This window comes from Leuresthes tenuis, unplaced genomic scaffold (assembly GCF_036924035.1).
Source record: "Leuresthes tenuis unplaced genomic scaffold, fLeuTen1.0.hap1 SCAF_14, whole genome shotgun sequence".
NCBI classification, from domain to species: Eukaryota; Metazoa; Chordata; class Actinopteri; order Atheriniformes; family Atherinopsidae; genus Leuresthes; species Leuresthes tenuis.
This window is the reverse complement of record NW_027325368.1, coordinates 804,813-817,471: the sequence shown is the minus strand read 5'-3', so window position 1 is coordinate 817,471 and position 12,659 is coordinate 804,813. Positions and strand designations below refer to the sequence as shown.

The 12,659-nt window shown below is 41.1% G+C and overlaps 1 protein-coding gene across 1 annotated transcript; it reads left to right on the top strand.

The window, feature by feature from the left end:
• The first annotated feature begins 2,400 nt into the window (after positions 1-2,400).
• LOC140268487 (uncharacterized) lies at positions 2,401-6,244 on the top strand. Its single transcript, XM_072363396.1, has 3 exons — positions 2,401-2,700; positions 3,564-3,890; positions 4,567-6,244. The coding sequence occupies exons 1-3, from the start codon at positions 2,529-2,531 to the stop codon at positions 5,925-5,927; spliced, it is 1,860 nt and encodes a 619-aa protein (XP_072219497.1). The 5' UTR covers positions 2,401-2,528; the 3' UTR covers positions 5,928-6,244.
• Positions 6,245-12,659: the final 6,415 nt, after the last annotated feature.

Below are 12,659 nucleotides of genomic sequence, written 5' to 3'. Positions count from 1 at the left end.
CACAAGATGTTTGTCTGTTTTTATTAAACTCGATTTTCAATAAATCTTGTGCTGCACAGGATTTGGGAATTGTGATCCTGTGTCCTGACTTTTTGCCTTGTCCTTTGTTTTGTCAGATGTTGATAACAATATTTCATTTAGTGCTGGTTATTCAAACTGATGGATTATCCATTTTTGTTACTATTGGCATAATCGGGCTAAGAGGTAGTTCTGCATACTATAATCAGTACCTGCTGTTTTTCTGATCTAGTGTCAATTCTGACACTAAAGCTTTGTAAAGTGAAAACGTCCCCTCCATAGTATCACCACCGTAATGTGGTGGAGGGGTTTGAGTATCCCCATGATCCTGAGAGCTGTGTTGTCTGGGGCATTAGCCCCTGGTAGGGTTTCCCATGGCAAATTAGCTTTAGGGGAGGGATCAGAATAAGAGTTATTCAAAGATCTCGATTGAGTGGCAGCAGAAAACAACAGTTTGCTTGCCTGGAAAAGGGACACCGGGACACCCCCTTAGAGCAAACTAAGCCTTGGCTCCAGGGCCTCGGTCGGGCTCAGCCCGAATAAGAGTCAGAAAGCCAACTCGAAATTCTCTCTCATCCAGGTGTTTATTTCCTCCAGACACTGACACAGTACATCTGCTGGGCTGCAGTCGTCTGGTGACAGATACACATAAAATTGTGTATCGTCTGCCTCCGGCTCTCAATGAAGGCGGTCGCATTTCTCTGCTCTCCTGTATCTTTCCCTCTCCCTTATCTCCCTGCTTCTCTTCTTTGTCTTGTCCTGTCCTGTCTCAAACTTTGGTGCCTCTCTCTGCATTGCTCTCCAAACTAAAATGGAACTGGTCAACTGGTCTCTCAACGCAATTGAAAGAATCTTTTCTACGAAAGTTTGGGTCCAGGGGAACCCGCCTGTCCTGATGGAACATTCGCCGCTGGTTACATGAGGGACTCCTGGGAGCAGTGGAGGGTCGTGTGCCTGGCGATTCTTTCCGTTGAGGACATTGAGGATCTTTAGATATTCGGAACCATGATATCGAGTCGAGAAAAAACTCCATAACACCATTCAAAGGATAAAAATTGACTGAGTGTGAGGTGTGACAGATGAGGTCAACCAGTGCTTTAACAGTGTGTGAGTCCCTCTAGTGGATGTTGTGGAGTATTGTGTTGTCTTTGCTCCAAAGGTTTTTGTACAGAGTTTTGGTGTTTCCTGTCACTGTGGGCCGCAGAGCACAGTAGTACACAGCAGAGTCAGACGGATGAAGCTCCTGGATCTTCAGAGGAACTGATCTGAAGGTGGAATTCAGACTGGATGAAAATCTTTCTTCTTCCACTGTTTTCCCCTCTCCAATCTTAAAGCGACTCAGAATGAATTCAGGGCTGTTGTTTCCATCCTGTTTGTACCAGAAGAGATAATAATTTGTTGAACTGGTGTTATACAGACAGCCAAGAGTTACTGTCTCTCCTTCAGCAGCAGTCACATCTCTTTGTGGTTGCAGCACGTTGTCTTTTTGTGCTCTGCATTCTGTAAAACACAGACAAACAGTATCAGTGTCACGTTAAAGAATCATGTCAGTGTTGGATTGATCAAAGAAACAGAGCTGCGTTCACACCAAGACACATAGCAGCCAGCAGCCCTGAGATGAACAGAGGCCTCATGTCTGCAGTGCTGAGTAACTGTGAGCTACAGCAAGTATGAAGAAGGCTGTCGTCTCTGTTCAGTCTTCATCAACACTGAGTTGGTGGATTAGAAGGAGGAGCCTGATCACAGTGACAGGACTCATTCACAGCTCTGTGAGTCAGCTCCTCCGACTGACAACTTTACACTCAACACATCTTTGTGCTGCTCTGCTTTCATGGTACAACTTGTCTTGTATGTTGCCCCCATTTGAAATTTCAAGTTTCTGTTTTAAAACAACTACAGATTAAAATTCCCTTCATGTGTTTTTTTCCCATTTGATCGTGTGGAAGATTGAATTAAGACCAAAATAACTAAGACTTTTTTTTTTTTCACCAAATTAAAACCTTATTTTGAAGAATTTACATTATTCTTTTGAAAGATTTTTTTTTTCTTTTTACCAAAACACGCTTATTTGAGCATCTTTTTTAGAAAGTACTGAAATATAACATCAGTCTCTGTTTTTTTCTCTGTCATTGGCGACATACTAAACATTCATCAATAAGTTTTTCAAACTGCTGCGCTTGTAAAGAATCTGATCTATTTTTTGTGCTTATGTTCTGTTATTCCTCATTTGTTACTATTTCATTGATGAACTGTTAACTGTTCAGTATCTCATTTTGTCCCGAGGATTAATGATCAATGAGAAATTACACAAGAGGTACGAAAAGGTTTCAAAGACGTGGAAAGAGCAACTGGACGGAACAATATGTGCTCTTCCACCGGAACTTCAAAGTGTGACACCCGCCGGAAGTAAACATAGAAACTGTCCCAGCAGTGTTTTCTGTCCTCGTGTGGGACTCAGCAGGAGGACGGTGGTGTTGTCTGAGCTGAATATCTGAGTGTGAGCAGCAACAATGTCTTCAGCTCAGCATCTGAGAGAGTTTATCAGCCAGCGACTAACTGCTGCTGCTGAAGAAATATTCACAGAGTTTGAGAAAACCATCGTCCAGTACGAGGAAGAGATCGACCGCCAGCGCAGACTGCTGGAAATCACCTGGAAACCCCGAATAAACTCCCACACAGCAGGTACGGAACACCGTGATGGGCTGCATGAACTCACACATGAATCTGACTGATGGAGGATCCTGATCAGAGCTCTACGTTACATTTATTTCAGGCTCACAGAGAAAGTTACGGTGAAGCAGACACGTGACTAAAACAGTCTTTAAATGATCGACCAAAATGAAACATTAAAGTTAGACCTGTCGCTATTACAGCTCAGGTTCCTACCACCTGCTTTTGAGGACTGTTTTTGTCAGGTTGTTAATTATTTTCTGTAGGATCTCTGTTTTTATGTAGGATTTAAACTTGTAAATCTCCTGAGTGTGAGTTTGCTCCTGAGCCTCCTAACTTTTGAGCTGCTGTGCTCCTCCTACACGCACATTTCTCACGTTGTTGGTCTGAACCAGAGCTTCTGTGAGTCAGCTCTGGGGGTTGAGAATGAACCTGAAGGCGGTCCACCAGACGCAGCTTGTCCCCTCTCACTGAGAACAGGTAAATGCTGCAGTTCCAGGTTTGGTCAGGCAGGGCTTCCAGAGGGTGAACCACACTAACACACAGCCACGTCTTTATTCCTACAACAGGGGAGCAGAGCTTTGGAAACCTGAGCAAGAACTGTGACTAATCCACAGGACAAGAATCCCAACTTGTAGAAAGTCAATTTCAACACAATGCAAACAATTGGTCCGGCAGCTCAGGCTTGTTCCTCTGGCTTTGGTTTGCAGTCGGTTAATCCAAGAGAGTTCTGAGGCTGACCACAGAACCCCCCCAAAGGTTCCTGTCCCCAGTGAAAATATCTTTCACTTGGAACACAGTTTTGATGTGGTCAGATGGGCATTTCTCTATTATCACTTTGGTAATCCTGTTCGGTTTTCATTTCATCCCTCCAGAACTCTCGCAACAAGACGTTTGTAAGGAGGAGAACGTTCTCGCAGACCGGCAGCTCTGTAACCAGGAGAGGAACTCCAGTGTGGATCAGGAGGAACCAGAACCTCCACAGATTAAAGAGGAACAGGATGAGCTCTGCCCCAGTCAAGGAGAACAGTTTGTTCTGAGTCAAGAGACTGATACCTTTATGCCACTTCAATCCAAACCCGAAGGTGAGGAAAAGTTAGAAGAGACTGGAAATGATGTTGACCAGTACGAGGAAGAGATCGATCATCAGCGCAGACTGCTGGATATCACCTGGAAACCCCGAATAATCTTACACAGAATAGGTACGGAACACCGTGATGGGCTGCATGAACTCACACATGAATCTGACTGATGGAGGATCCTGATCAGAGCTCTACGTTACATTTATTTCAGGCTCACAGAGAAAGTTAAGGTGCAGCTGCAGCTATTTTTCAGACAGAAATAACATGAATGTGTTTAAAAGCAGAAACATTTAGAGTCAAACTCACAGTCTGTAGAAGACACAGGAGAAACCGACTGAGCTGGAAACATGGTTGTTAAACTGAAATACAAGATGTGAGCTGACTTCTTTGTTTCCTGTTAAAATGTACTGCTTGTTGTTCAGGTTTGATTTTATGCTGTTTCATTTCTTTGTTGTCTCTGAACGCTGACTTTAAATAGGGGAAGAAGCATTAATCAGAAAGAACCTTTTGTGGAACCTCAAGAGTAAGTTAGAAATAATTAGAGGAACATAATGTCATACAGAAAATGATTCAAGCTATTGCTGCTAAAGGTGGTTCTTCAAGCTGTTTGATCATTGGATGGACTTTTATACACGTTGTTTCTGCATTTTCGTCTAATTTTTCAGACCTGATAAGGACCAAATTGCATATATCCTGATATGTAAAACCTGAAAATTGACTGATATCTTTTGTTTTTCAAATGACTGTATTTCCTCTCTGCAGTAATGTTTTATCTTGTGTCCCTTTGTATCTCCAGACCTCTCACAGCAACATGTCATTGCACTGGAGAACATTCTTTCTGACCAGCAGCTCTGTAACCAGGAGGGGAACTCGAGTCTGAACCAGAAGGAACCAAGATTTCCACAGATTAAAGAGGAACAGGAGGAAGCAGAACCTCTGCAGATTAAAGAAGAACAAGAAGAACTCTGTCATGGGGGAGAGCAGCTTTTAATAAGACAGAAGACTGATTTCCTTTTGGTGAATCCTGCTTATGAGGAAAGCAACCACAAGAATTCAGAACCAAACAGTAATCAGCTCCACTCTCACAATTCTGCTTTGTCAGTGTTAAAAGGTCAAATAACTGAATACACAGATGAGATTAAACCTTACACTTGCGATGGTCTGGGGAAAAGAGTCTCTCACTCATTATTGATCAAATATGACAAAAGTAGTCACAAAGGTGAGAAGTCATATTCATGCAAAATATGTGGGAAAAGATTCAGTCTAAGTAACAGTCTGCTGCGCCACATGAGAACTCACACAGGGGAAAAGCCTTATCCTTGCAAAATATGTGAGAAGCGATTCAGTCAACGGAGCCATCTTTTGAGCCACATGACAACTCACACAGGGGAAAAGCCTTATCCTTGCGAATTATGTGGGAAAAGATTCAGTCAACGTAGCCGTCTTTTGCGCCACATGATAACTCACACAGGGGAAAAGCCATATTCTTGCAAAATATGTGAGAAAAGATTCAGTCTAAGTAGCAGTCTGTTGCGCCACATGACAACTCACACAGGGGAAAAGCCTTATCCTTGCAAAATATGTGAGAAGCGTTTCAGTCGAAGCAGCAGTCTTTTGTCCCACATGACAACTCACACAGGGGAAAAGCCATATTCTTGCGAATTATGTGGGAAAAGATTCAGTCTAAGTAGCCGTCTGTTGCGCCACATGATAACTCACACAGGGGAAAAGCCTTATCCTTGCAAAATATGTGAGAAGCGTTTCAGTCAACGGAGCCATCTTTTGAGCCACATTACAACTCACACAGGGGAAAAGCCATATTCTTGCAAAATATGTGGGAAAAGATTCAGTCAAATTAGAAGTCTGTTGAGCCACATGACAACTCACACAGGTGAAAAGCCATATTCTTGCAAAATATGTGGGAAAAGATTCAGTCAAAGTAGCAGTCTGTTGCGACACATGACAACTCACACAGGTGAAAAGCCATATTCTTGCAAAATATGTGAGAAACGTTTCAGTCGACGCAGCTATCTGTTGTGCCACATGAGAACTCACACAGGTGAGAAGCCATATTCTTGCGAAGTATGTGAAAAAAATTTCAGTCATAGTAAAAGTTTGGTTAACCATCTTAGAATACACACAAGTGAGAAGCCATAATCTTGTCAAACATGGGGAAAGATCTGGCCTAAATACCCATTTGTCGCATCACGTGAGAACTTGCACAGATGAGAAGTTGTGTTCTTGCAAAATGTGAAAAATTGCTGGTTAAAAGTACAGTTTCAGATTAACAGAACTGTTTAGAGTTTTTACTGATGTTTAAGTTTGTGTCACATTGACCAAAATGTGTCCAATGAAATGAAAGATGTCTCTCATAATTATGACATGTGGATCCCAATATTCTATGTCCTTTCAATTACAAGTACATTTTTCTTGAATTGTTTTAATGTAAATTAAATGTATTTTGTCAGGTTACATTTGGGGTTAATCATACAGTTTATAGTTTGTTCTTGTCTTTCACATGTGACATTACATGTATTGACATTGAATTAAATGTATCTGGTCACAAGATGTTTGTCTGTTTTTATTAAACTCGATTTTCAATAAATCTTGTGCTGCACGGGATTTGGGAATTGTGATCCTGTGTCCTGACTTTTTGCCTTGTCCTTTGTTTTGTCAGATGTTGATAACAATATTTCATTTAGTGCTGGTTATTCAAACTGATGGATTATCCATTTTTGTTACTATTGGCATAATCGGGCTAAGAGGTAGTTCTGCATACTATAATCAGTACCTGCTGTTTTTCTGATCTAGTGTCAATTCTGACACTAAAGCTTTGTAAAGTGAAAACGTCCCCTCCATAGTATCACCACCGTAATGTGGTGGAGGGGTTTGAGTATCCCCATGATCCTGAGAGCTGTGTTGTCTGGGGCATTAGCCCCTGGTAGGGTTTCCCATGGCAAATTAGCTTTAGGGGAGGGATCAAAATAAGAGTTATTCAAAGATCTCAATTGAGTGGCAGCAGAAAACAACAGTTTGCTTGCCTGGAAAAGGGACACCGGGACACCCCCTTAGAGCAAACTAAGCCTTGGCTCCAGGGCCTCGGTCGGGCTCAGCCCGAATAAGAGTCAGAAAGCCAACTCGAAATTCTCTCTCATCCAGGTGTTTATTTCCTCCAGACACTGACACAGTACATCTGCTGGGCTGCAGTCGTCTGGTGACAGATACACATAAAATTGTGTATCGTCTGCCTCCGGCTCTCAATGAAGGCGGTCGCATTTCTCTGCTCTCCTGTATCTTTCCCTCTCCCTTATCTCCCTGCTTCTCTTCTTTGTCTTGTCCTGTCCTGTCTCAAACTTTGGTGCCTCTCTCTGCATTGCTCTCCAAACTAAAATGGAACTGGTCAACTGGTCTCTCAACGCAATTGAAAGAATCTTTTCTACGAAAGTTTGGGTCCAGGGGAACCCGCCTGTCCTGATGGAACATTCGCCGCTGGTTACATGAGGGACTCCTGGGAGCAGTGGAGGGTCGTGTGCCTGGCGATTCTTTCCGTTGAGGACATCGAGGATCTTTAGATATTCGGAACCATGATATCGAGTCGAGAAAAAACTCCATAACACCATTCAAAGCATAAAAATTGACTGAGTGTGAGGTGTGACAGATGAGGTCAATCAGTGCTTTAACAGTGTGTGAGTCCCTCTAGTGGATGTTGTGGAGTATTGTGTTGTCTTTGCTCCAAAGGTTTTTGTACAGAGTTTTGGTGTTTCCTGTCACTGTGGGCCGCAGAGCACAGTAGTACACAGCAGAGTCAGACGGATGAAGCTCCTGGATCTTCAGAGGAACTGATCTGAAGGTGGAATTCAGACGGGATGAAAATCTTTCTTCTTGCACTGTTTTCCCCTCTCCAATCTTAAAGCGACTCAGAATGAATTCAGGGCTGTTGTTTCCATCCTGTTTGTACCAGAAGAGATAATAATTTGTTGAACTGGTGTTATACAGACAGCCAAGAGTTACTGTCTCTCCTTCAGCAGCAGTCACATCTCTTTGTGGTTGCAGCACGTTGTCTTTTTGTGCTCTGCATTCTGTAAAACACAGACAAACAGTATCAGTGTCACGTTAAAGAATCATGTCAGTGTTGGATTGATCAAAGAAACAGAGCTGCGTTCACACCAAGACACATAGCAGCCAGCAGCCCTGAGATGAACAGAGGCCTCATGTCTGCAGTGCTGAGTAACTGTGAGCTACAGCAAGTATGAAGAAGGCTGTCGTCTCTGTTCAGTCTTCATCAACACTGAGTTGGTGGATTAGAAGGAGGAGCCTGATCACAGTGACAGGACTCATTCACAGCTCTGTGAGTCAGCTCCTCCGACTGACAACTTTACACTCAACACATCTTTGTGCTGCTCTGCTTTCATGGTACAACTTGTCTTGTATGTTGCCCCCATTTGAAATTTCAAGTTTCTATTTTAAAACAACTACACATTAAAATTCTCTTCATGTGTTTTTTTTCCCCATTTGATCGTGTGGAAGATTGAATTAAGACCAAAATAGACTCTTTTTTTTTTTACCAAATCAAAACCTTATTTTGAAGAATTTACATTATTCTTTTGAAAGATTTTTTTTCTTTTTACCAAAACACGCTTATTTGAGCATCTTTTTTAGAAAGTACTGAAATATAACATCAGTCTCTGTTTTTTTCTCTGTCATTGGCGACATACTAAACATTCATCAATAAGTTTTTCAAACTGCTGCGCTTGTAAAGAATCTGATCTATTTTTTGTGCTTATGTTCTGTTATTCCTCATTTGTTACTATTTCATTGATGAACTGTTAACTGTTCAGTATCTCATTTTGTCCAGAGGATTAATGATCAATGAGAAATTACACAAGAGGTACGAAAAGGTTTCAAAGACGTGGAAAGAGCAACTGGACGGAACAATATGTGCTCTTCCACCGGAACTTCAAAGTGTGACACCCGCCGGAAGTAAACATAGAAACTGTCCCAGCAGTGTTTTCTGTCCTCGTGTGGGACTCAGCAGGAGGACGGTGGTGTTGTCTGAGCTGAATATCTGAGTGTGAGCAGCAACAATGTCTTCAGCTCAGCATCTGAGAGAGTTTATCAGCCAGCGACTAACTGCTGCTGCTGAAGAAATATTCACAGAGTTTGAGAAAACCATCGTCCAGTACGAGGAAGAGATCGACCGTCAGCGCAGACTGCTGGAAATCACCTGGAAACCCCGAATAAACTCCCACACAGCAGGTACGGAACACCGTGATGGGCTGCATGAACTCACACATGAATCTGACTGATGGAGGATCCTGATCAGAGCTCTACGTTACATTTATTTCAGGCTCACAGAGAAAGTTAAGGTGCAGCTGCAGCTATTTTTCAGACAGAAATAACATGAATGTGTTTAAAAGCAGAAACATTTAGAGTCAAACTCACAGTCTGTAGAAGACACAGGAGAAACCTACTGAGCTGGAAACATGGTTGTTAAACTGAAACATGAGATGTGAGCTGACTTCTTTGTTTCCTGTTAAAATGTACTGCTTGTTGTTCAGGTTTGATTTTATGCTGTTTCATTTCTTTGTTGTCTCTGAACGCTGACTTTAAACAGGGGAAGAAGCATTAATCAGAAAGAACCTTTTGTGGAACCTCAATAATAAGTTAGAAATAATTAGAGGAACATAATGTCATACAGAAAATGATTCAAGCTATTGCTGCTAAAGGTGGTTTTTCAAGCTGTTGGATCATTGGATGGACTTTTATACACGTTGTTTCTGCATTTTCGTCTAATTTTTCAGACCTGATAAGGACCAAATTGCATATATCCTGATATGTAAAACCTGAAAATTGACTGATATCTTTTGTTTTTCAAATGACTGTATTTCCTCTCTGCAGTAATGTTTTATCTTGTGTCCCTTTGTATCTCCAGACCTCTCACAGCAACATGTCATTGCACTGGAGAACATTCTTTCTGACCAGCAGCTCTGTAACCAGGAGGGGAACTCGAGTCTGAACCAGAAGGAACCAAGATTTCCACAGATTAAAGAGGAACAGGAGGAAGCAGAACCTCTGCAGATTAAAGAAGAACAAGAAGAACTCTATCATGAGGGAGAGCAGCTTTTAATAAGACAGAAGACTGATTTCCTTTTGGTGAATCCTGCTTATGAGGAAAGCGACCACAAGAATTCAGAACCAAACAGTAATCAGCTCCACTCTCACAATTCTGCTTTGTCAGTGTTAAAAGGGCAAATAACTGAATACACAGATGAGATTAAACCTTACACTTGCAATGGTCTGGGGGAAAGAGTCTCTCACTCATTATTGATCAAATATGACAAAAGTAGTCACAAAGGTGAGAAGTCATATTCATGCAAAATATGTGGGAAAAGATTCAGTCTCAGTAGCAGTCTGTTGCGCCACATGAGAACTCACACAGGGGAAAAGCCTTATTCTTGCAAAATATGTGAGAAACGTTTCAGTCAACGCAGCAGTCTGTTGTCCCACATGACAACTCACACAGGGGAAAAGCCTTATTCTTGCAAAATATGTGAGAAAAGATTCAGTCTAAGTAGCAGTCTGTTGCGCCACATGACAACTCACACAGGGGAAAAGCCATATTTTTGCAAAATATGTGAGAAAAGATTCAGTCTAAGTAGCAGTCTGTTGCGCCACATGACAACTCACGCAGGTGAAAAGCCTTATCCTTGCAAAGTATGTGGGAAAAGATTCAGTCTCAGTAGCAGTCTGCTGCGCCACATGAGAACTCACACAGGGGAAAAGCCTTATTCTTGCAAAATATGTGAGAAGCGTTTCAGTCAACGCAGCAGTCTGTTGTCCCACATGACAACTCACGCAGGTGAAAAGCCTTATCCTTGCAAAATATGTGAGAAAAGATTCAGTCTAAGTAACAGTCTGTTGCGCCACATGACAACTCACACAGGGGAAAAGCCTTATCCTTGCAAAATATGTGAGAAGCGTTTCAGTCAACGGAGCCATCTTTTGAGCCACATGACAACTCACACAGGGGAAAAGCCATATTCTTGCAAAATATGTCAGAAAAGATTCAGTCAGAGTAATAGTTTGGCTGATCATGTGCGAATACACACAGGCGAGAAGCCATATTCTTGCAAAGAATGTGGAAAAAGTTTCACTCAAAGGGGTGCTTTGACTGTTCACATGAGAACTCACACAGGTGAGAAGCCATATTCTTGCAAAATATGTGGGAAAAGATTCGGTGCAAGTACGAGCCTGTTGCACCACATACGAACTCACACAGGTGAGAAGCCATATTCTTGCAAAATATGTGGGAAAAGTTTCATTCAAAAATCTAACCTGACATGCCACAAGAAAAACTCACACAGATGAGGAATTTTTACGAGTCAGCGTTAATGAGCCTTTTGATGATTTTTGACAAAATATGTGTACGTTTTACTATTGATAGGGTCCAAGGAAACCTGAGTATTCTAAGACATATTCAGATGTGTTCCAGCTCTTCCACCTTCAGTACATTGAACATAATGTCTTTAAATACTGAATGTTTTCCTCAGAATTATGAAATCCCATCGTTATCTTTCCTTATAATTACGATTTAATCTTTGACATTTGTCTTCAGATGCTCTGTTTCAGTAGCAAATTAAATGTATTTTGCGAAGGCAAATTTTAATTTAAAACATACGTTTTTTCAGTTAATATCTGTGAATAATAATTTTCTTATGTTAATTTCATACATATGTTGAGTCACCAGCTGTTAACCTGACTCCATTAAAAAAATTCTTTGAACACATCATATTCTCTAAATTGCAGTTTTGTGGTAAAAAAATATTGTTTCATTTTTCAAAGAAGTTTGATAATGATTTTATTTTTTTATTTAAAAAAAAATTAACTACTGCTATTAAGTGGTAGTAAAACCTTGATCAGTGTCTCTTATTTTCCTGTCTAAATCTTTGTAAAGTGATAATGTCAGAATACCAGATTCACACTGAAGTCTGTAGTCATGAACTGGTTCTACTGGATGAACATCAGTTGTCTGAAAACATGAATTCTGATCAAATCCAGAGTGTTTGCAGCATCATGCAGCTGTTTCCTTGTTGATGTGGATCTGCTGCTCATGTGAATCCTCCCACAGTGTTTCATTAGCAGCTGGAACCACAGTGACTCTGATAAAACAGGAATTAGCAGAATCCATCTGATATGAAGCTGTGGTTTGAATACCATTTCCCTCCTCTTTGAAGAGTAGTCAGATATCTGTGTTCAGGTTTTTGTACAGCCTCTTCTACACTTTGTATCACTGTGTTTCTACAGCACAGTAGTAGAGAGCTGTGTCTGCCAGGGTTAGCTTTGTGATGGTCAGTTCAGTGGATGTATCTGTTGTTTGGGAGCCATATCGTTTATCTGGAATATATTCAGCACCACTCTCATCTTTGGCTCCTTTCCTTTCTGAAGAGTAAACAGGTGAAAATTATTACTAAAAACACAAAGATGAAAAATAAAATATTATGGAAATATTTAAGATTTAATTCAAATTTAATTTCTGAACCGGTTTCCAGCAGTGCTTTATGTGCTTGTATTGTATTTTGCACAATTTCATGGTTGTGTGATCTGAAAGGTGGAGTTTTATGCTTTACTCAATATTTAAGGCTCAGCTGATTTTTCTTGTCACAACAGTTTTTAATGAGGAGCTTCATCATGTTAAATGTTGTGTAATTAACACCAAAGTTACAATATAGCTAGTAATATATTACGATCTACATTGGCTGTTTCCATAGGACACAAAACGCACATCTTTTCTTTTCTTAATTGATTAAGAGAAGAAACACCTCACAGCGTAACTTCCGCCGGAAGTAAACAAGATGTGCAGCAGTAATTTCTGTCCTCGTGTGGGACTCA

Excerpts from the sequence above, each read along its gene's own strand:
- LOC140268487 (XM_072363396.1), top strand. The coding sequence starts at position 2,529 with ATGTCTTCAGCTCAGCATCTGAGAGAGTTTATCAGCCAGCGACTAACT. Across the intron at positions 2,701-3,563 it reads AATAAACTCCCACACAGCAG|AACTCTCGCAACAAGACGTT; the intron begins GTACGGAACACC and ends TCATCCCTCCAG. Across the intron at positions 3,891-4,566 it reads AATAATCTTACACAGAATAG|ACCTCTCACAGCAACATGTC; the intron begins GTACGGAACACC and ends TTGTATCTCCAG.